The 24,534-nt window shown below is 43.4% G+C and overlaps 1 protein-coding gene across 1 annotated transcript in view; it reads right to left on the bottom strand.

Moving 5' to 3' along the window:
- Window positions 1-21,882, bottom strand: part of ttn.1 (titin, tandem duplicate 1) — a 170,841-nt gene extending 148,959 nt beyond the window's left edge. Inside the window, 30 exon segments of the mRNA XM_039600316.1 lie at window positions 85-345; window positions 486-749; window positions 1,229-1,489; window positions 1,578-1,838; window positions 2,443-2,706; window positions 2,793-3,065; window positions 3,627-3,893; window positions 4,053-4,334; window positions 4,419-6,115; window positions 6,316-6,484; window positions 6,581-6,745; window positions 6,831-7,063; window positions 7,157-7,398; window positions 7,517-7,783; window positions 8,398-8,537; window positions 8,746-8,888; window positions 9,436-9,636; window positions 9,780-9,843; window positions 10,136-10,394; window positions 10,481-10,543; window positions 11,147-11,407; window positions 11,795-11,908; window positions 12,305-12,565; window positions 13,830-13,996; window positions 14,090-14,318; window positions 14,404-14,489; window positions 14,570-14,857; window positions 15,273-15,476; window positions 16,806-16,909; window positions 21,678-21,882. Coding sequence (XP_039456250.1) covers window positions 85-345; window positions 486-749; window positions 1,229-1,489; window positions 1,578-1,838; window positions 2,443-2,706; window positions 2,793-3,065; window positions 3,627-3,893; window positions 4,053-4,334; window positions 4,419-6,115; window positions 6,316-6,484; window positions 6,581-6,745; window positions 6,831-7,063; window positions 7,157-7,398; window positions 7,517-7,783; window positions 8,398-8,537; window positions 8,746-8,888; window positions 9,436-9,636; window positions 9,780-9,843; window positions 10,136-10,394; window positions 10,481-10,543; window positions 11,147-11,407; window positions 11,795-11,908; window positions 12,305-12,565; window positions 13,830-13,996; window positions 14,090-14,318; window positions 14,404-14,489; window positions 14,570-14,857; window positions 15,273-15,476; window positions 16,806-16,896 — 7,477 coding nt within the window. The 5' untranslated portion in view covers window positions 16,897-16,909; window positions 21,678-21,882.
- Window positions 21,883-24,534: the final 2,652 nt, after the last annotated feature.

Raw genomic sequence — 24,534 nt, 5'->3', positions numbered from 1 at the left:
ACAAACATGTTTAGTCCTAACGTGACCTTGGCCTGTGTTTTAGCATTTTTTATGTACAAAAACTACTGATGTGATAATGCTTACACTCAACAATGAGGTGAGCGCTGCACTGCAGGTGTCCTACAACAGCAATGTAGTTGCCCTGCACGCTGTCGTCCACATCGTGGACAATCAACTTGTGGTTCTTCTTCTCAGAGACGATGCTGTAGCGCTCGTCAGACACCAGCTCTTTGCCATTGAACATCCATTTCACTGGGATGTCATCCTCTGAGATGCCAACTTCAAATACAATTGTTGCTCCTGACAGTGCTGTCACATCCTTTGGCTTCTTCAGGATCTTAATAGCTGTAGGAAAAGATGTTTTCTGCTGGTAAAAAGGTTTAGGAATCTAGAGGTCCCATATGGTTTAGGTAAATTTCCCAACCTTGTAGGCACCGAGCCAAAAAGCTTTTTGTGTTTATTCCAAAATCAGTAGTTATACTTACTTTCCACATTGAGTCTGGCACTTGCAGACAGTTTTCCCAGTTTGAAGGAGTAAACAGACTCATCCTGTGTGCTGCAGTTCTTGACCTTCAATGTGTGAATTGTGCCTTCAATACTGATTTCATATTTATCACTGGGCTGGATCTCAACGCCATTCTTGATCCACTGTGCTCCCCTTACATCCTCATGGGTCAGTTCAAGGCTGAACGTGGCTTCTTGAGTCTGGACTACATTCAGGTTCTTCAGGGTCTTCTTGACTTTGACAGCTGTGGAGAAAAACACCAAGAGGCAAGGTAACAGTTAAACAAGTGAAGTGGCTGAGTCCTCACTCTGACGGGGTGGGTCTTTGTGGTTGTTGCTATGGGCAGGTACGAGTCAGCAGACCAGATCTAAATGATTTAAATTTAAAGTATCATTTGATCATTTTGAAGAAATGTCTGCACTCATACAGTCAACAAGTGGTGTGTTTTTGTGGCAGGTTGCTGGTAACAACTGCAAACTGGTTCTGTTATGTGTTGACACAATATTTCTTCATATCAGTGAAGAGACATAAGAAAGAAAAATATAATTCCTCTGAAAACTGGACTGGACATGAATGAAGAAGCAGCCCATGTTCAAAGAAACACTTTAAGCACCTTCACAAATGCCTGGACATTTCCGGGTTATATAATTCAGCTTCCTAACCTCCTGATGTGTATTGGCTGTATGATCTACGTGTGCGTTTCCATGGTGAATTTGGACCTACCCTCGACTTTCAGATTGGCTGAGGTCTTGGAGGTGGCGACCTGGTAAGTGTACTCTCCAATGTCAGTGGCCTTAGTGATGATGATAACGAGGCGCCTGACAGCGCCGTCCACCTCGCTCAGCACGTTCTCGTTGAAGTCAACAGGCTGACCGTCTTTTAGCCACTTGCCCTCTGCGGATGGGTTAGCAACTTCACACTGCAGCACAGCGGTCTGGGAGTCAGCTACCACCAAATCATGTAGGGGCTTCTTAATGGCACCACCTGGGGACAGGAGATAGGCAGTTACTGCCTGGTGACAGAAATCTTCTCTGAACTTTTTAAACGTGCAATAAAAGTGTGTTTTGCATACCTGTTACAGTGAGTGAAGCACTGCACATCTTCTCACCAGCAGCAAACATGTACTCGCCCTCTTCATCCTTCATTGCATTCATGACTGTGAGCCTATGCCTCTTGTCTTTGGACTCCATCTTGTACTGGGGACCAGCTTTAATCGGCTGCCTCTTAAAGGTCCAGAAAGCATCAATGCCTGGGTGAGAGACCTCGACCTCGAAGGTGACATTTTCAGACTCGGAGCACTGTTTGTCTTTCATTGGTGTCACAATCTGGACAGCTGTTGAGACAGAACGATATTTAAGCCTCAAACTGATGTACAGTAGAATAGAATAGCCCTTTTATTGCACATGTACAATAAAATTGTGGGAAATGTAGACCATGTAGACGACTTGCTTTTACTTTTTCACAATTATCCATCTGACTCACTGAACATGTAATAATAAAAATGTAACACATGGAGCTCCATGACTTGGTTCTAGTTTTGTAAATGCCACAAGGTCATGATTTTCATGTCAGATTATATGTAAGAAGCAGGTGCAAGTTTTCATATGATTTTAAAGAAAGTTGCATTCAGCAGAATCTGAAACTATTGTGTCTTTTGCAGAAAAATGATTTGTTACGTTGCCAAGCAAATATTAGTGACCTTTTTCAGGTAATCAGCTTGAATAAGATTTCTGGAAGCTGAAAGCATAGACTCGTGTTACTCGTGTTAGTTTGTTAATAGTTTTCTACAGGTAAACTTCATGTGACTAGTGGTGGTCATGGTTTATTAGACCTAAATATTCATAAAGTTAGCTTCCAGGTCATTCCAGAATATAGATGATGCAACTACAATAGCAAAAACCTAAAACATTCTTGGACCTTATAATGGCGTAACTTACGCTCAACAGTAAATCTGCAGCTGGTGTCAGCTCGGCCAACCACCAGTTTGTAGTGTCCTTCATCTGAGGCGTATGTTCTGGTGAAAACCAGGCGCTGCTTGGCTCCCTTTGCCACCATCTGGATTCGCTCACTGGCTGTCAGCAGGTTGTCATTGTGGTACCATTTGACTGAGCTGATGTCCTGAGCAGAGATCTTTGCCTCTAGGACGGCCTTTGTGCCCTCAATTGCATGACTGTCCTTCAGTGGGATCAGGATGCCAATAGCTGCAAGATGAGATATTTTGATTAGAGGATTTTATTTTGAAACAGCGAGTCATTGAAAAAAAACACATGCATCTGAGGTGACCTACTCTGAATGACCAGCTTTGCAGAGGTTGAAATCCCATGATCCGGAACCTCGAAGGAATACATTCCAAAGTCGTCCTTGGTTGTATCTTCTATAAGGAGTTTATGAATTTGTTTGTCAATAACTATATGCACACGGCTGGAGGCTGTGATGGGCTGCCCCTTCTTCATCCAGGTTCCTTCAACATTCTCCTGGGAGAACTTGACCTCAAGCTGAGCGATGTCACCCTCGCAGATGGTCATGTCAGACAAAGGCTGCATCAAGGTCACTGGACGCACTAAAATATAAAGATATCACTGTTAGCCCTCTACATGCAGTGTGTGTGTGTGTGTGTGTGTGTGTGTGTGTGTGTGTGTGTGTGTGTGTGTGTGTGTGTGTGTGTGTGTGTGTGCGTGTGTGTGGAAAGGCTCCATTGGGGCTGAAAGGTATGAACAGGTTTTAGAGAAACATCTGCTCCATGCAGATGTGTGTTTCAGGAAGGCCTTGGTGTTTGAGCAGCTGCTAAACTGCAACCAAACACCCAGGGATGCTACACCATGTCGATTTGCAAATCAAATTATTCTGTTTTTAATTTTTATTTTACACAGCACCTCAACGTTTTTGGAATTGGGTTTGTAGCACTTTTATAAAAACCTAATATTTAGATTTAAATGTATTTTTAGGAAAAGTGGAAATGGTTTGTCCACAAGCAGGAGAAGATGGTTAGCCCAAATTCCAGTAACAAATTTTGCTGTAGTCTGAACAGTAGACTTAACTTTACTTCTGAAATACAATAACTTCTGTCCCTATAGTTTCATCATTCCACATCCAATTCAGTGCCATGGGAACAGCAACTCACATTTCATCTTCAGAGAGGCACTTGTCTTAAACTCGCCCACTTTGAAGGTATATTCTCCCTGGTCTTCCTTCTTGACATCTTTCACAGAGAGAGTGTGTCTTCCACGGCGGGAGGAGATGACGTATTTACTGCCGGGAGTCAGCAGATTATCTCCAAAGTACCAGCTGCCTTCGGCATCTTCACGAGAGACAATACATTCAAACTCTCCGGAGTAAGTCTCAGGCACCTCGGTGCTCTCCAGCTGCTTTAACATCTCCAGAGGAGCTCCTATTGGTCACATAATACAACAAGAGTTCAAGTCAGTCACAAAGTATATATATATCATATAAAGTACCTTGAGGCAACTGTTGATGTATTTGGTATAATTAATAATGAACTGTGTTGATTTCATTACCTAATGAACAAAATATCAAGAACCTAACCCACCTTCAACATTAAGCTTGGCGGCTGTCCTGACAGTATCATCATCTACAGCCACGCATGTATATTCAGCATCATCTCTCACTTCGATCATCAGCACAGACAGGAAGTGAACCTTTCTGTCAGAGTGCATTCTGTATTTGTCTCCAGAGAAGATCTCCACATTATTCTTCAGCCATTTGACCTTCACAAAAGGTTCGTTGGTTTCACACTCAAAGGTAGCTACGGTATCCTTCTCCTTGGCACTGACGTCCTCCAACTTCTGAGTGAAGTTAATGACTTGTTTTGCTGCAGAAGTGACACCAGAGCATTTGTCAGAGAATGCAGGATTTAAAATCAGAAATATATGTACATGATCAAGATTTGTGTTACCTTGCACCAACAGGAAGGCGTGGCTTGAAGTCTCTCCAGCAGTATTGGAAGCTTTAACCATGACACTGGCAGAATCCTCTGCTGTGACATCCCTGATCACCAGTTCACAAACATGGTCCTCAGGCCAGTACCAGTAAACACGGTCAGACTTCTCCAGCTGAACTCCATTCTTGAACCACTGACACTCAGGTTCTGGTCTGCCGACAACTCTGACTCTAAACTTGACTTCGTCACCCTGTGCGACTGTCTGGCTGGTAATACGCTCAAGGATTTTTGGTGCTTCCATGCTGGGTGAGAGCTTGACCCTCTCTGGTTTTAGAGGCTTGGCAGTAACTTGGCGACGCTCTTCCTCCTTCTTCTTCTCAGCCTCCTCCTTCTCCTTGGCACGATGAAGCAGTTCCTCCTTTGTCTTCCTCAGCAGGTCCTCATAGGAGTCATCTCTCTTGCGAGACTTGAGCTCCACTGCGGTAATGGACTCGTAATAGCCTTCCTCTGTCCTGCGCTTGAACTTACTCCTCAGCTCCTCTGACTCCTCACTGGCTTTCTCATGGACAATTCTCTGGGCCTTCTTGAGTTTAACAACCTCTTTCAGCTGAGTGTCCTCTGTCGGCTTTTCAGCTTTAACTACCTCAAATGGTACTTTTCCAGGTTCAGGTGCAGCCTCAGCTGGCTTAGCCTCAGGGGCGCGGCGTAGATGAGTTCTGAAGTCCTCCTTCTGCTGAATCTCCAGTTTTACAATGTGCTCAACGGAGCCCAGATTGTTATCTGCTACGACTTTGACCTCCCCCGAATCATATGATTTGATGTCCGTTATCTCCAAGTAGTAAATGCCATCATAGCGAAGTCTGTATCTCTTGCTTTTGCGGATAAGTTGTCCATTGAGGTACCAGTTAACTTTTGGTGCTGGATATCCAGTCACTCTGCAGCGGAATCGAGCCGTTTCACCCTCTAAAACTCTGATTGGTTCTGGAAGAAGGACAATCTCAGGCTTCATCTTCTCTGTTTCTTCTTCAGCAGTGACTCCATAAGGTCCACCTTCATGAGCCAAACGCTCTATCTCATCGATCCGGTGGGCACCTTTCCTTCCTTCAGGAAGTTGTGTTTCCTCAACAAGGCCCTTCTCATCCTTGACAATCAGGGTGGCTGAGGTTTGGTCAACTCCGTACTTGTTGGTCGCTCTGCAGGTAATGACGCCGCTGTCTCTAGCATAAGCGGCTTCATAGTCTAGGCTGCAGTAACCAAATTCATTCACCATGCGCAATCTGTTAGCAGCAGCCAGAGGTTTGCCGTCATGCAGCCACTCCACCACCATTGTGGGGTCACCGATAGGAGTCAGTCTGCACTCAAAATGAGCTGGACCGAAGCGCTTCATGCGGACAGATGTCAGCTTCTTTTTGAACTGTGGTTTTTGCTGCTTCTCTTTGTCATAAAGGTCGCCTTCCTCCCACTGCTCTTGACCATATCGCAGATGAAGCGGCTCCACCTCTGGAGGAGCGATCTCTTTGGCTTTGTATGTTCCTTTAGGAATGATGAGTTTCCTCTCTGGTTCAGGCTCAGCATATTCCACCTCAACATTGACTCTGCAGCGAGTAGTATCTCTGCCAGCCTTATTGATGGCTGTAGCAGTGTACCAGGCACTGTCTGAGCCAGCTGCTGATGGGATCTGGAATTTAGCCTCTCCTCTAGTTCCTTCAATCCTGGAAAATCAAATTCTCACTTTAGAGAAGCTTTGACATTTGACACATATTTTTAATTGAAATTAAAATCTCAGGTTGCTTGGAGGAATACTTGTATTCTCCACAAACATTGTGTTTCATTGAAAAAGTGTGTTGCTGCATCAAGGTCATTGAAGCAAACAGATGTGATCTACATTTAATGCTAAAGTCACAGAACATACTTGATGCTTGGGTGCTTGTGTGGGGTGATGATGTCGCTGTTTTTCAGCCAGACAATATCAGGCAGTGGGTTTCCAATGGCTTTGACGGCCAATTCAACCAAAGTGCCCTGCTTCACACTGATGTTCCTCAGTTTCTCAGTGAACTGTGGACGCACCAGGGTTTCCTTGGCTGAAAAAGAAAGTTAAATTAAAGTAAGCCAATTCCCCAACATTTCTTCTCCTGGAAGAAACTTCATGTTGAGAGAATATAAAGTTGCATTCTTACCATCAACAGCGAGAGTGACGGAGATGGATGTCCGTCCAGCTCTGTTCTGAGCCACCACAGTCCACTCCCCGGAGTCTTGTGGCAAAGCTGGGACAATGATCAGGGACTGAGTGCCATCCTCTTTCACCACGATCTTGTGGGTGTGGTCACTAACTATCTGTTGTCCTGAGAGGAAGATAGTTGAATGGCTTGTGAGATCAACAAATTTTGTTCAAACTCTTTTTGAAGATTTCCTCTTTGTTGTACTCACCATTATGGAACCAGTACGTCTCAGGCATTGGTCTGCCCACAACCTTCAGGTCAAATCTGGCAGTTTGTCCCTCAGAACATTTATATGATGAAGGCTTCATGACAAAAACAGGCTTGTAGAGTCTTTCGAGCTGAGCCTCATCAGTCTCATCTAGCCGGCGAGCAGGAGAACGTCCAGGTGAACGACTGGGAGAGCGTCCAGGTGAGCGGCTCAGAGAGCGAGGAGATGTGGACCTGAGAATGTATTAATCCTTGTCATTTACTTTATCGTCAGTATTCCCTGTTTCAAGCTTTGTGAATATCTCTGTTGTTTAAGAAAAGCTTTACCTGATCCTCTGCACTGCTGGCTGTGGTGTGAATTGCTGAGGTGTTACTGTTTCACATGGCTCCACATAGAGCTTCCCAGAACTGACAGCATTACCCTTCATGTTGGTGGCAAACGCGGTGTACACGCCTTCATCTTCTGGTGTCACTACAGGCAGGCGAAGGCTGGCCCGTCCATCCTGAAGAACCTCTATTTGGTAATGGTCTCCAGCCCTAATACGCTGGCCATCTTTGAACCATGCAATCTGCCAAGAGATACGATGTGATCGTAAAATCATGTGAACTCTACTTTAGACCTTAGAGATTTTCATGTATTTCAATACCATTTCTCTAATTGTAACATATTTCTTAAAGATTCAGCACCTTGGGGAGCGGCATTCCAGACATCTTGCAGTGGAAAGTAACGCTCATCCCCTCCATGATCCTGTAACTTTTCACTGGAGTGTCAAAGGCTGGCTGTACTGCCTCAGTCTCAGTGGCAGTCACCATCAACTCTCCATCCTCTGTCACAATCTCTCTGTAGCTGATTTTCATAATAATTAACTCAATCTCCTGGATGATCCTCTGCTCGATGACAGACAGATGGAATTCCTGCAGATATGATATGATGTCAGAGTCTGTCAGTGGGTCCTGATCACGGTCAAGCCCAACAAGGAAAGGTCTTTGTAGACTACGAAAACGATGTATTTTATGCTTGCTTTAATTTTATGCATCGGTTTTTACATTTTCTTTCCAATAATGTGCATATTTAACACATATTTAAAGGCACATAAAGGTTCTACTAAAGGATAGTCAACCAGGAAGTGTGGGAAATTCAACGACACCAATTATAATGAGAGTTTAGTCTGACAGTGCGCTTTGAATTACAATATCAACTGCAGTTACGACTGACAACAGCAGTATCTGCAGCTACAGGGAACCCAGCTTTTTACTTAATCTCAAGATAAAGTGCTTACTTAAGTTTCTGCTGTACTCATCATCATGATGTGATATATAACACACAAAATGATATAGATGAAATGTGTCCACATACATACTAACATCATTCATACCCTTGTTCTATCAGGATTTGACACTTTGTGGCATCTCCAGCCTTTTTTTTTGTAAACAGCTCACTGGAGCTCATATGAACTCTTACACTGGATAGTAACTAACACTCCATATAACCATCTAGTTCCTTATCATGGCTATGACATGGTTTGGTATTGTATTATGATTACAGCTATGGCTAATGATTCTCCTACCTGTCCAGAGATAATGGTTATCTTCTCCATTGTTGTGACAGTGACAGGGGGAATATCTCCCACCTTGGGCTCTTGCACAATGGATGTCACTTCAGTCTTAAACATTGCTTCCTGTTTCTTCATGTAGGCTTCATATTCCTCTGTTGGCAAAACAAAAAACAAAATAAAAGAAATAATCCTATATGAGTTCAAGTAGTTTCCATCATCCCTTTAAGGACTGTGCTGCATGCAAGCGAACTGTTTCTGCATCAGCTGTATGGCATAATATCCACTGACAGTCCCTTTATCTCTGCTCCTTGTGTTAGATCTTTGGGACAGCAGTTTGTCATCACTGCAGTATTTACTGACCTTCGTCAAGCAGACTGGCGGAGGCAGAGACTTCTCCGAGCTGATTCTTGGCAAACACGGCATATTCTCCAGCGTCATCAGCAAAGGTCATGGAGATCTCTAAACGGCACTCTCCAGTCTCCTTCTTGTAGGCAACTTTGTATCTGATGGAGGGGAATGAGCATTACAGGCCCCCGAAGGCTGCAGCATGTTGTATCACAATAGGAGCAAACAGTGTCCTAATATTTTACCCATACTTAGTCTTACCAGTACCGTTTGTCCTAAGAGCCCACTGAAGATAAAATCATGGATTCAGGTCTAAAGGGATTGATCTCAATGCAGAAGCAGGAACGAGAGCTGTAGCTTAATGTGCTGGTGGCTCATTACTGGGTGTGAAAGTTGACCTTAGCTGAACCATGAACCAGATGTTTGGTTTTGCTAATCCCGTGTTATATCAGACAGGGATTTATACTTTAGGATGGTTTCAGAGGTTTTTTTGGGGGGGGGGGGATAAGCTGAGAGATAAGCTCTAATGACGTGTTCATTTCTGTTGGTCTTACAATTTTACAGTGATGACTTTAGCACTTTAGTCCTTGAGTTAGGGGATTTGTTTTACAGCTGCATTCACACGTCAGATAAAATATAGATCACGTAAACCACAACGGTTTCCCATGTAAGGACAGTGAAAACCTGAGCACAGGTATTACTCACCTGTATCCGGTAGTGAGTGGAACACCACTCTTCTTCCAGATGATGTGTGGTTTGGGGCTTCCCCCAATCTGACATTCAAACACAACACTTCCACCCTCCACTAGCTTCTGGATGGTTGGTTTCTTGATAAAGAAGGGAGCAGCAGCAGCAGTCTCTGACTCCACCACGCTCACCTGGGTCTCCTCTCTGGTTTCTCTTAATCTGGAAATAAAAAATGTATTCCTCAGATTTTCAGGCCCAACCTGTGCAGCTTGTTGTCATCCGTTTCAGTGATGTAAAATAAGAATCTAATATGTTTAAAGATTTGCACTTGATGAATGTAACTCAAACTTTAAGTGACTCACTGAGCAGTTTCAACGTGTTCTGTAACAACAGCAATCTCCTCTCTGCTCTCGATGTCTTCAGACACTGGTGGGGAAAGACAGTTCATTTCATCACTGTAAACGCATGAATATGCAGAACGTATAGACTGGAAGGGATGAGATTATGTTACGGGACGATTTCAGGTCTTATGTGTGTCAAGAACAGGGCTCGGTGCGTGCATGTGAACAGTCTCTGAGGAAAAAAGGGCTCAAATTAAAGTTATCCTGATATCTGCTGGACACGCTGGGCATCGTTCCTCAGTATGTTACAGCATACCATGAAAGAAGATTACTGAAAACTTCCTGTGTGAGTGACACTGCATTCTGCTTGCACTGACCCTGGACAAGCAGGTAACAGGACGTGCTGACAGTTCCCGCCTCATTGGTAGCAGTGCAGGTGAAGCGGCCGCTGTCTTCAGCGAATGCCTCACGGATCACCAGTCTGGCGAATCCATTCTCGTAGGTGATCTGGAAATCAATGGAGCTCTCAATCTTGTAGTCCTCTCTGAACCACATAATGATGGGGGTGGGCTGACCGCTGATCTGGCACTCCAGGGTCACAGACTCGCCCTCGATCACATTTGTGTTCTTCAATCCCTGCACAAAAAATATCACAACATCTTTACAAAAAGGTCTCTTCCTCTAAACACTGTGGATATGTGATCTGAGTGCAGTCCACTCACAGAAATCAGCGTGGGAGGGACCACAGCACCACCGGCAGAAGGCACCGCAGCTGCCTCCACCACCTGTAAGATATTCACAGGTATGTTGGGAACATTAGGCTGAAAAACTACAGCAGCTATTTCTAAGATCCCACACATGGACACAAAGCAAACAGTGACATAAACAACCAACCAACACACATGATGAAGAAGAGATAACACAGCACATATGATGGAGGGAAGGCTGGATGGACTGCAGAGGTGAGAATGAGGTCGTCAATAGCATGGAGAAGCCAGTTAAAGTTTTATTACAGGGATATTTAATTATGGATTTTCACAGAAATCAAGAAAACCATCAAGAAAAGTTGTAAAAACCAGAAGTACCACAACATTTTTCTTCAGCTGTTCTTTAGTCTAATAAATGGTGAAAATGACAAATGAAATCAGGAGCATTCAAACCCGGGGTAACAGGAACTTCTGCCCTTTCAATCAGATTTTTCCAGAGTTCAAATTGAGGTTTTTTCAGCCTGTGAACGAGGATCTAATCAGGCAGCTCATATTGGGATTTATCATCTAGATACTTTGGCCAGCTGTTGGCAACTAATGGATCGTATAGATCTTACGTTTACATCAGCATCAGGTTTTCTTGTCCTGTTTAGACCCAGCTCTCTGAGCTAGATTACAAACCTGGGCTCCCCAGTCCTCATACATTCTCTCCATTCTGCCTGAGTACACCACCCCGGTCTGTAACTCAGAGCCAGAACGACTCTGATATTTGTCAGTGAAGTGTTTGAATGGTGGTGGGACGGTCTCCAGCATCTCTCTGGTCTCTGCTACTCTGCGAGATGGACTGGGAGACTTGACAGGCTTGATGATCTTTCGAACAGTGGCAGAAGACGAGGATAACTCTTTCTGCAGAGTGGCCATGGCCGAGCCGGCGATGGAAACCTGACCGACCCAAAGAGGAAGAGCCACACCGTCATCAAGAAAATACTGTTGAGTCTTTTCTGAAATGTGTGTTAAACCACAGCACAGAGAGGAGCCATGGCACGTTAGTCTGATTAATGCTACAACAGGGTCAGAAAGAGGGAACTTTAATTAAGATGGATTAATAGAAGGTACTGGATCAAATAAGTTTATTAATTAAGGGGATGAAGCAAAAGAAGGTTAAGGGAGGATTGATTTAGTTATTTTATAGATAATATTTGATCACGTTGACACTGCATTTAAACACAAGTTTGCATTTCAGGCAATCAGCAGTTCAATGAGCTTGCCACAGCAACGGTCCTATCACATTATTATGTTCCACTGCTTGCCTGATGCTTCCTGTCTTACCTCACTGCTAGACTCGAGTTTTGGGACAGACACTTTAGAAACTGTGAATTGTGGAACTGGAGATGGGGTGAGACCAGTGTCCACACGGGAGGAGATTTCTGTCACTCCCTGAATCTGGAGCAACCAACACAACAAGAGTCAGAACCTCTGGAGGATTTTAGAATCTGCACAGTATATTTAGAAGATAACTATGTGATTATCAAGAGATTTGTGTTTTAAATGTCTTTTTTATGGTTGACTATGAGATGACTTATGATGACAGAGATGAATCGGTTATTATTCACCTAATAATTCAAACAAAACTTTGCCCAAAGACACACTTAATACATAATTAAATAACTGATCTGACATATGGACGTTTTTTTCTGAGATACTTTTTTTGTAATTGTGCAAAATCAGATTTTTTGCCTGAGTAAAATACCCAAATAAAAAATAAATGAAATAATTAAAATCTGCTGATAGTTCGGTCAAATCTCTTGGTAATCGTTGTTCGCTGGAGGTCTAGCTAACCTGAGGCTGCAGCACGGCTGCTTCACGTGTAAACTCCTGAGCAGTAGAAAGCATGTGGCCACTTTGCACTCTTGTTGATGTCAAAGCAGCTCGATAGTTTTGATCAGCAGCCACGGCGGCGGCCTGCTGCCTTAAGTCCACCTCTACAGCCTCGTCCTCTTCAGCTCGATCCCCCTCGACAAGCGCGGGCTGACGGACACGAGCGAGGTCGACGGCAGCCACCACGGTGGCCACTGCCCCCGCTCTTTTCCCTCCCTCAGCCTGGAGACACAACCAGATCTCAGGACATCCAGCACAGCGGTACAGAAACAGGCAGGTTCATGGGGGAAATCACTTTGGTAAGTATCTCCATCCCCTCATTCAAAGAAAAACTTTGTTTAAAATACAGACCTGGGAGAAAGACCCCATTTGCCCAATTTTGCATTAGCTTGACTCTACTAACACAGGTCTAAAACTCTGGACTGGGTGGTTGTCCATTAAACAAGAGGCTATTGAACGAGCTTCAGAGGTAGATCTTGGACTACGGGCAGAGCCAGATTAGCTGTCTCCCCAGCTTCCAGTTTTTTGCAAAGCTAACTTAGCCTGACTCCAGCTATCCAACTGAGATAATAAGGTACTTAAAGAACATGAATAAATTCAGCTTTTTGGAAATTATACTGCTCGTGACTTGCCTGCTTCTGAGGGAATCCCAAATGTCAAAACTCACAATTACATAAGATCAGGTTTGCACAAAGATAATGACTGACATCCAGCTCAACACCTGAACCTGTTTTTAACCCCTGACCCATGCAAGCTTAAAAGTTTAAAGTAATTTGAAGAAAGCACATTGGTTCATCTGTTTGTCAGCAGTGAAGTTAGCTGAAGGAAAATAAAGACCGCAAAGAAAAGTGTCAGCCACAATCTTGTGGCGACACAATAAAGAAATAAGACCAGTCTCCTGAGTTAAGCTGAATCAATCTCAGACACATCAGGCCGGGTATTCTGACAGTATCTTCAGCTGAACCGAGCCAGGCTTGCTCTCTATTGGAAACAGGTGGTAAAGTGTTGTGGTTAAACACAGAGGACACAGCTCTTTGAGAATGTATTTTTCCTCCTCTTCTCTGAGTAAAGATGTTGCTTCTTGGTTTTTAAAGTTTTTGCATGTTTCCCCCTTTCACCGTATGAATCTGTGTGGGGCTGAAAGAAGTTACAGTCACATGTGATTCCCACCCATACCCCGTAATACCTTTAAACAAGGACCTTTTCTGAAATACACCACAGAGGCTGTGAGACAGCACATGCTAGATGAACGTCACAAATAGAGAAGTGGAAATAATATTTCATGTTTTTATGTTTAGAAGTGACTCAATGACCAAACACAGTCAGGGAGCTGAGGGTAACACAGCAGAACCCAAAGAAAGCAGACTCAGGAATCCGGGAACCTCACATTTAATTGAAAATGCCAATTTTTTGTGAAGTGTCTCCTGGAATGGTTTATCTGTGGGTGGGAATATGGTCGTCCTACCCCAGGGATGCCAGTCCTCACCTGTTTGATCATGGTGACCTGTTGCTCTCGGACCAACTGAGTGACAGTCCTGGCCTCGGCCACGTAGTCTTCCTGCTTCCAGGGCGGGAGGACGTCACCGGCGGCCTGCTTGTGTGCGGTGATAGGGGACGGGACTGCCCTGATAGGTGAGACTGAGAGTTACACAGCTGCCCTGATTGGTTTATTCCTCTGTCAGTAATCATTCGCTGACTTCTTTCCAAGTAAAAGTTACAAACAGGCAAATAACAGCCAGCGTTAACCCCTCCCAGACTCTACCCACCTGACAGGCGTGGGTGTGGGTGCCTTCACATGTCTGACAGGTGACGGTGACTGTTGCCGTCCCCCGGTCACCTTGGCCACCAGTGATAGCTGAGTTGGTGACTTCGATGTGGGTTTGGGAGGAACTCTGGGTGGAGTCTTGTGAGCCAGCTCTGCGCCCTCTATCTGCATCTCCATCATGGCGGAGGCCTGGAAACTGGCCTCCATCTTCTGGGGACAGACAGCAGAGTTCATGAGGTTAGATTCAGTATGAGTAAATTAGACAATAACACATTTCTTTGGGGATTTTATTTACCTTTTCTACTCTGGTCTGTCGGGTCTCTGAAATCTGGGCGGTTGAAATCACGGTCTTTGTTTTCTTTGCTGGAACGGCTTCTTCACCTGAAAACATCTCTTCTTCAGTCTTTTGTCATCAAAGCAATTTCCAAAAACAAGAAGAAGCAGAGATGAACAGTTCTTACCCTGAACCAGCAGTTCGGCTGTGGAGGTGGCCCGTCCGCTGCTGTTGGTGGCTGTCACTGAATACGTCCCAGAATCCTCTGGGAAGGCCTCAGCAATCAGCAAGCTGTGCAGGTCTCCGTCCTGGATGATTCTGAAGTCGGTGGAGCTCTGGATCTCAGCCCCTTCTCTGTAGAATTTCACCACAGGTGCAGGGATCCCGGTGACTCGAACATCCAGCCTCACCTGGCTGCCCTGTCTCACCGTGGAGCTCTGTAGTCTCTGAATGAAGCTCGGAGGCACCGTCTCCGCTGGAGAAGGAGGTACAGGTCGCTTTTTAAAAATGTCATAAACTGACTTTATTTTATTGTGTACTTGCACAACGAAATACTGAGATCAGCTGATATAAACTGAATTTTTAATAACAGTTTGTTTTCAGTTTGATTCAGACGGGTGTTAAAAATCAGCTCATGATGTTGTAACGTCTGTAACGACCGTTATCCAGTGCTGTTTATCCTTTGAGAACTCTGGATGGCAGCTAAATGATAACATATATACTAATGAACCTTCTTTAAAATCTATAAATATCAATGTCAGGTGTATTATTTTTAAAATTAAAATTTGCTGTTTGTTGCAGCTTTTTTGAAAATGAAAAGAAATGTATGGGAAATGTTCATGGAGCAGAAGTACTTTAGTTTACCACCTCAAGTCCTCCTGTGAGCTCACCTGTAACTAAGAGTTCGGCTGTGCTTGTGGCTTGTCCAGCACCGTTGGTGGCTCTGACAGAAAATCGTCCGCTGTGCGCGGCGGTCACAGCAGGAATCCTCAGAACAGCGCGGCCATCGCTGAACGAGATCTGAACGCCGGGCAGAGCGGCAGCAGAAAGTACCTGGCCATCACGGAACCAGCTCACCTCAGGAACTGGAGAACCTGCAAAGAGATGAATGAGACTCTGTCAGAGAACACACAAACCAACATACACCAAAGGATCCAGGATTAAGGCCTGAGCCACAAAGTCAGTGGTTTCAGTAAAGCAGTGAGATTTTAATCTGTGAAACAAAAATGTGAAAGGAAAAGCAAACGATGAATGAGCGGGAGAAACTTTATTAAGAGTTTAGCAAATTTTCATGTTCAACTTTTTATTTGAAATTTAAAAAAATCATTTTTAAGATGGAATGTTGTTCACGTGAGAACAAATCTGAAATTTATTTAGCTAATGTAGAAATGAAACATTTTACAACTGGGATCAAATTTTGATTTTGTTTTTGATGTATTTAAAAATACAATTACTGTTTAAAATATACAAGAGCTTTAAAGGATATAAGAACTAAGATCAATACAATAAAGACTAATTCTTTTGAATCATGAGACCTTCAGTGAGATGAAGTCAGAGCAGAAAAACGTCACTATCAGGTTTGTTTTACCTGGTTAATCATGAAAGAATCAAGATTAAACTTCAGAAGCTTCATATGTTTCATTCATGTGGCTTTATCGTTAATTAGCTCGACCTGCTGTGTCTGCAGAGCCGTCTCTGTGTGACTGACTGCATCAGTCTGTCAGGAGAATAAAGGCCGTACCCCCGGGGCTGCTTTTATATTCACTGGTTAAACTTAGAACAAATGCCATTTCTCCTTTTAAGTCAAACAGTCATTGGGTCCAAACAGCAAGAAGCAGGCTGTTCTCCCCTCGAACACTGCCACCAACAACAAGCAGCAATGCAGCAACCATCTCAGCTCCCTGTGGTTTGGGCTGTTTGGACTTAAAACAGAAAACTGAGGGAAAAAGGCTGAAGAGCCAGTCAGGAGCTGTCTGTGTAATTGTTGGCACATGCTTTCCCTGAGTTCCTGAAAGGGAAAGGCATCTGCTGAAATTCTGTCACCTCTATTTTTATCACAGGCATTGACTCCAACCTCTCAAATGTCAGAATGTCCCTGAAAGCAGCAGCAGCCTGTAAAAGCCTCGCTCCCCCCGAGAAAAGAAAGAAAGGTGTCTATATGGTGACGAGAACATTTACCCCTCAAAAGTCTATCATTTCTCTCTATAAATACAAAGAGTCCAGATATGAATGTTGCACAGCCTCCGGTGAACTTCTGTATTAGCTGCATGGCTTCAATGTCTAATAGTTTTTATATGAACTCTCTCCTTTCTAACTAATGAAGTCAAACATTTGCCCATTCTTTGTATCTCCAATGTAAATCACAACAGTGTCAAACATCACATCATCCTCTGCAGAACATCACCATCATAGGTTTCTCTTACCACTAACTTGAGCCTCGAACGTGGCGGCACTACCCTCCAGTGCCACGACGCTCTGTAGCGGCTGCGTGAACGTCGGCGCTTGAGTTGACATGATGGTCGGCACCCTGGAACACAAACGAGGTGATCAGCCCAGAATAAAGAAAACAGCAACAGGCTTTCAATGGTTTCATTGGCAGAGAAACCGACAGATCAGCAGCAGGTGGAACTAATTCTCCACCTGCTGCTACTAAACCAGTGCAGAAGAAGAGCAGCCACGAACAGCTGCAGATACAAACAAACCCTCAGCCTTTTTAATACGAAAGAAAAAATCATCAGATTTTCATGTTATTGTTTCAGTCATTGCAGGACAAAAACATGATTACAACATGTTTTTACAAATATGTAGATTGTATGGCTGCATGAGATCGACGAATAAACCTGCAGTGAGATGAAAAGATGGATAACTGCTGCCAGGCTGAGGATGCAGACTGGGTCAAAAAGTGTGGAGAACTGTGGGTGTAGCTGGGTGTGCAGAGCAGCGGAGGAACCGGAGCGGAACCTAATCTGAGCAAATACAGAGAGACATGAGAGCAGAACAGCCAATTTAGACGGCTTCAGGCTGGCGCAGCGGAGCCGAGGTGGTGGAGCAGCAGACGGAGGCGGAGCTGCAGATGGAGGTGGAGCAGCAGACGGAGGTGTGGATGCTTCTTCTCATAATGTTGTTTCTCCAGAAAACTTCAATGATTCAGTTTCAGTTTAGCTGCTGTGTTATTTGTTGTACCTTTGTTTACTAGTTTATTCTAATCTGTATTTTAACTTTATCATCTGTAATCAAATCTAAACTAATAAAACCCTAAAATTTTATATTAAACACTTGTTTTGTCAACTTTTACTTTCATTGAGATAAAATAAATCATTCATTCAGTCATTTCTTTCTTCTAGTGCTGATCGCTCATCTGCATGGCTGAGCCCAGGCTATTCTTTACATCACTTCCTGTTTCCCCACACTGTCAAAAAATGCTGACATCATCACGCTGCCTGCCTTCTGTGAACCAATCAGCTTCCATTCTCTGTGCTTTAAATCACAAACACAGGGTTTTCTGCTGCTTTTATTGCTGTGTGATATATTTATTTCCTTATGTTCTCCACAGTCTTTCCTTAATAATAATGTACAAATGTCTCTGATATCCTACATGTGCGTATCCCAGATTGTTTTTTAAACCTTCAGATTTCTTTATTATTCACACTGGACAGTCCAGAGGTGAGTAAATGGTTGTGACGTGCACTCAGGTATGTTGGCTGTTATATTCTCTGTTCTGTTCTCTCAGCGCTCTCATTGTGTCAGTGTTGCAGTCCTTTGATTGGCCTTGTTGTTGTGATGTCATAGCTTTGTGACGATGCTAAGGTGTAGCTCTGATATCCTCGTGTCGGTGTTGTTGTTGTGGATCCTCTGGAACACCAGAACTCTGTGTTTATAGATGTAACCAACATAAAACAAAAACACTTCTCTGATGTTAGTCGTTGTTTGTAAAGGTTTAAGAACATTCGTACACTTTCAGCTCCATCCATCGGTCCACGCGGCCTGTCTGTGTCACAAGGCGAGAAACTCAGCTCTGTCACGTTACAACCACAAAAGAAACGAGAACCTGTGAAAGCCCATCGAGACAGTCACCGACGCAGCAGCTACTGCGACTCATGGAGTGTTAGATAACCACTGTGTGCAAGGGTCACTGACCAATCATGTTGCTGAAGTGATTCCTGTGAGGACGCCTCATCAGTCCTTCAGCAGGATGATGTAATAGTCAGGCAGAGCTGCTTCCTTTTAACAAAGAGTCTTTTTCCTGTCAGTGAAACTGGTTTAATAATAACTTCAAACTAAGTAGCGTCTCCATGAGTACGTCGATGAACAAGCTGCTGACTCACAGCAGTGTTCAAACCATCAGAGACGCTGACAAAGTGTTTCAAAGGCTCATCAGTGGCAGCATTAACTGACTATTATGATTTAAACACTGCACAAACTGTGAGTTCCCGTGCTGATAAACAGTTTAGTATAAACTAAAGTATAGTTTAAACTACACTGCTGTAAATAACAGAGCAGAAGAAGAAATCCAGTTTTTATAGTGAGGTGACCCAAACTCTGAGCTCTGCTCTGCATTCAGAGTTGTTTCTGCATGTCGTGCTTGCCTGGGTTGGTAGGAACACAGGATGCATTTGTTTAATTGATAAAGTAATTAACTCTACTCGGGTTTGTGTTGAGGGACACATTTACATGTAGTTAAAAGCAGCTGGATGGAAATGTGCTGAGTGTCTCTGCAGCTTCACTCAGAGGTTTGAGTTTCAGAGCTGTGAGACAGGTGAGACGGACAGCGGCTATAAATGTCTGATGGACAGCAGCAGCTGCAGGTTTGCACTTTTACAAAGAACATTGATGCTGCTGATAACACAGAGATGAACAACATGACTCTGATTAGCCTGCTGGACAAAAACAAACTGATTTGATTTTAAATAGAAATAAAACTTAGAGTTTCCCTCAAAATACAACAGAAAGTCTGATGAAAAACTCACGTTTTCTGTGTGACCTGTTAAAGGTTAACTGACCATGGACCAGTTTGTCTTCATTGATATAAACACAAATTCAATTCAACTTTATTTATACAGCGCCAATCACAACAACAGTCACCTGAAGGTGCTTTATACTGTAAACTCATCCATCATCTTCAACATTTAATTAGCTGTTTCCAAATAATTCTAACCATCAATCATCAGAGTCAGATCAATCTAAAAACTGTTTCTGCTCTTTAGTTCCTGATTTTACTGCTGACTAAACACCATAATAATAATAATAATAATGACAATGATGCATGTTATTAGTCAGTGCAGTGATGCAGTGGATCTTCTCACAGCTTCATGATCTTTAAATAAATGGAGCTCGTTGTTGTTTCCACTTCAGGCCACGTGTGACACTTTGACCCTGACACCAACAGTAACTCTTACACCTGACAGGTGAAATGAGCCTGCTGTGGAGTGTTTTATCCACCACATTGTTATTTAGACTCTGTGTTTATGTTGAAGATTTTTAGTTTTAAAATCTCTTCATGACAGAATTTGGACTGAAATGTTGATTAACACAAATCTTTGATAAATTTCATGATTTCATTTGTGCTGTGAAATCTTTTCAGACAAACGTCACTGTGGGTTTTCCACGTTTGTCTCCACTCATGTTCTTATTTCAGGTTTCTTTAACATCTCTGTAATCAGAGTTTCTCTGCAGTCTGGTTTCATGTTGATGACAAAAACCCACATTTATGTTTTTAATATACACAGAAACTTCCAACATTACATATTATTGAAGCTTTAAATCAAATATTTCTGATTATTAATTATTCAGCTGTGGTTTTATAAAAAAAAAAAAACAGAAAACAAAGATATTATATTGTGCTTTTGAAATCTTCACTGTTTTAGAAACTTGACTTTTCTTGCTGTAATTAATTTAAAAAATTGTTTTAAAACTTTTGTTACAATTTTATGAATTTAAAATTTAAAACCTCAATTTTCTCATCATGAAATGGAACCACATACATGTTGGTTATAATTATAAGTATGATAGCAAGAAAGTCATAATTAGTCAATGTAATGATATTATGAGACTAAAATGATGAGCTCTGGCAACATAAAGTAATTTTTATGCTCTTTTGCCACAAACAGGCTTCCATAATCATCTGAGAATTGAACAGTCAATAAAGTTTTAATTCAAAGAGAACTCCCATTGAAACGTTTTATAATGACAGGAATACAAAGTGAGGAAGAGGAGTGTGATGAAGAGTGTCTGACAGGCACAAATCTTTCACCTGTAAAAGCAGCCTCGCTGTGGCGTAATGACACTTTATGTAAATGATCAAAGCTCTGAACCAAAGACATGAACAAACATGAAGCAGTTTAAACGTCGTTCCTTTAGTGTCCACGTTGCAGCGACACAGCTGCAGTAATCCTGGTTTAACACTGGCTGCAGTCTAACGTGCAGCTGTTTCTGCTGTCAGACAGTTATTTAAAAACCCTTTACTGTCACATGATTAACATCTCGAGTGTGACGTCGCATTTATTGACTTTAGACACTCGATCACAGAAACCCTGTAAAAACGTACAGCTGCAGTCTGAGGATGAGTGTGAAACTCCTTAAAGTAACACTTAAAGTCCTCCAGCGCTGTGAATCTAAAGTCTGTGGAAACAGGCTGAACCACTCTCACACCTCTTTAAGGAGCTGGTGATCAATAACCAGTTACTGGTGATTGATTTGTTCCTGCTCTCTGACTGTGACACTGAACGCCTCGCGGGGACAGCTGCTGCTGTTGTTCAGCGCTGTCAGCTGATTTCAGGCACAGTTGTCGAGTTTCTCACCTTCTCTGTGAACTTTCAGCACCTGATCAGCTGATCGCAGCCTTATCAACAATCAGTACAAACACTTCACTTCATCATAAGATAAACAGGATTAGACCTGATAAACTCAGCCCATATTTACAGATCGAGCTGAGCGACAGATATGGCAGTGGCCAAAAATATCCACCACCCCCCGCACCCCTCCCCGACCCTGAGCAGCTTGATTGACAGACAGCATGTGGCACATAGCTGGGGGTGAAGTGATAGCCCTGCTGCTGATTCCCTTAAAAAGCCATCAGCCGCCCAGCTGACAGTCCACTCTCATGCTATCAGCAGCTATTCTTGGCCTTCCTGGGGTCAGTGCACAGCCCGCTGCACACGGCCAACCTGCAATCTGCACCCGAAAAACATCAAACCAACACAAAACCCAAACACAGTTCACCCAAAACCGGAGCCCTTACCCCTCAATCCCCGTAAACCCCACGAGTCAGCATCATTAGGGGACCGGCGAGTACTCACTTGTATCACAAGAGTGCCTAAAATGATGGGACAGAGCCCGGCAGAACAACGAGCAACAGTCTCCTTATCCAGGAAGGTTTTTCCAGAAAAATCCAAGATGAGAACGGTCGAGCCTCGAAATATCCCCCGAAAAAAACAAAACTACACAGAATAGAGGCCGTGTAGTTTTGCTTTCCCTCCTCGCAATCCCTCCACCCGAGGCGAGGTTGGGAATGCTCAAACTGCTCAGGAGGGCCCAGATGGTGCTTTAGGGTTTTATACCAGGGGGACAACCTGCATCATCAGAGCACCGACGCTCCCCATTGGCTGCTGGAACACTCAGGGGGCATGATGGGACATAGCAGCCATTTATGCAACCTGCAGCCTGTTTGTCACTGTGAGCTGCCCACACCGATCCTCTGATTCGGATCAGGCTAAGAGTGTGTAAGTGCAGCTCGTTCACACACACCTGAACCTCCGTGTTTTAAAGGAATCACAGAGAACAAGTCTATCTGCAGACCCAGAGTCACTGAGAACTGCTGAGCAAAAGGAGGCAGTCTGCTCCTGTCAGTCAAAGCCCCCCCTCCCACCGGCCGGCTGTTATAACACCCCAACAAACCCACGCTTTATATCTCAGGATTCAGTGGAGCTCCCAGGGCTCATCCTGTGGGTCAGAACCTTTTGCTGCTTCATGGTTTGGTAACAGAGTTTTGTAATGCAGCTGTCAGTCGTCCATCATTGTCCTCCTCTAGCTTGACGAGGAGGTCACCATCATTCTGAGTTGGTTTGTGTTACAGAAGTCCGCTAATGTAAGAAGTGATTTTGGTGACAGCACATTGTGTAAGTTGTGTATTGTTGCTCTTTATGGACAGTCCTGTTTGTCCAGATCAGTTTTCATGAAAATTTGGTTGTACCTAAATATTATTTTTTTTTTTTTTTCATCATTTTGCTTTTTGACTTATTGATTCCAGAAGGTAAAATCTGCCTTACTGAAGTGTACAACAACTTGTTGTGTCACATCTGAAGAGTCATCAGTCTCAGTCTTGGTGAGTTTTTCCTGCTTTCATCTATCAGGTCATCCAGTGACAGATTCCAGCACTTTAACAAGTGCTGGAATCTACTGCAGGAATGTCTTAAAGACATAAAGACCTGGATGGCCGCTAACTTTCTGCTTCTTAATTCAGATCAAACTGAGGTTATTGTACTCGGCCCTGAAAATCTTAGAAATATGGTATCTAAGCAGATTCTTACTCTGGATGGCATTACCTTGGCCTCCAGTAATGCTGTGAGGAACCTTGGAGTCATTTTTGACCAGGACATGTCCTTCAACGCACATATTAAACAAATATGTAAGACTGCTTTCTTCCATCTGTGCAACATCTCTAAAATTAGAAATATCCTGTCTCAGAGTGATGCTGAAAAACTAGTTCATGCATTTATTACTTCCAGGCTGGACTACTGTAATTCATTATTATCAGGATGTCCTAAAACTCCCTGAAAAGCCTTCAGCTGATCCAAAATGCTGCAGCAAGAGTCCTGACAGGACTAGAAAGAGAGAGCAGATTTCTCCTGTTTTGGCTTCCTTCATTGGCTTCCTGTTAAATCCAGAATTGAATTCAAAATCCTGCTCCTCACATACAAGGTCTTAAATAATCAGGCCCCATCTGATCTTAATGACCTTGTAGTACCATATCACCCTATTAGAGCACTTCGCTCTCGCTCTGCAGGCCTACTTGTTGTTCCTAGAGTATTTAAAAGTAGAATGGGAGGCAGAGCCTTCAGTTTTCAGGCCCCTCTTCTGTGGAACCAGCTTCCAGTTTGGATTCAGGAGACAGACACTATCTCTACTTTCAAGATTAGGCTTAAAACTTTCCTTTTTGCTAAAGCATATAGTTAGGGCTGGACCAGGTGACCCTGAATCCTCCCTTAGTTATGCTGCAATAGATGTAGGCTGCCGGGGATTCCCATGATGCACTGGGTGTTTTTTCTTCACTCACTATGTGCTAATACAGCATTCACTCATGTTAAACATCTTCCTGTGGAGGATTACATGTTTGTGTTTCCACCAATCACAGTTAAGCTCAGATGTGAAGCAGCCCTCAGTCGTGTTCACATTAAAGGTGCCTGAAGTGACGCAGCTGTTGTCAGTGGTGTGAAAGCCTCAGCAGGTCTATGGTGGCGTGCAGGACTCAGAGCTTCATCATCTGTGGCTGAAACAGGCTCACACTGCAGTACGTTATTCACAGCTGTGATCTTGAATGTGTTTCTATTCTATTTTAAGTCACAGATGTGAGTGAGTGCAGTGAGAGTTCCTGTGTCTTACAGAAACATGGCCTGAACTTATCTCAATCTGACTGTACCGTCTGTCAGCTAAAAACAAGATTCTTCACAGGAAGTTAGACTGAGGAAACTATAAATCACAACACAACAACGGAAGACTGGGAAGATTTATTGGTTTAGTAAAACGTATTAAATTAAATACATAAATGAGGAAATGGTTTCCAAACCTCTGAGCTGAGACTGACTGCAGGAGGCTTCAGGCTTCATGAAATACGTCCTAACACAGAAGGCAGAGAAAGGAGGAGGTCATCAGTGCTGCTCACAGATATACTGTTAGTGTGACGCAGTACTGAACTGTTCATAAGAACAAATGAATTCATGTAAGACTGAGAGGAGACGTGGTTAGTGATGGCACAGGAAGAGCTTCCAGTGGATTCAGAATAACTTATTTCATGGTGTAATTCAGGCAGTTACTAGTTGTTAAGGATTTTGTGATCTAAAGTGAGGACTAATTTTGCCTTATGAAGCCTTTTAAATGAAAATAAAGATACTTTGTCACAGGACTGAAAGGTCAGTACAAAAACTGGACTCAGGTGCA

This window comes from Oreochromis aureus, linkage group 16 (genome assembly GCF_013358895.1).
Source record: "Oreochromis aureus strain Israel breed Guangdong linkage group 16, ZZ_aureus, whole genome shotgun sequence".
Taxonomy (NCBI): domain Eukaryota; kingdom Metazoa; phylum Chordata; class Actinopteri; order Cichliformes; family Cichlidae; genus Oreochromis; species Oreochromis aureus.
This window is presented reverse-complemented; position numbering and strand designations above follow the sequence as displayed.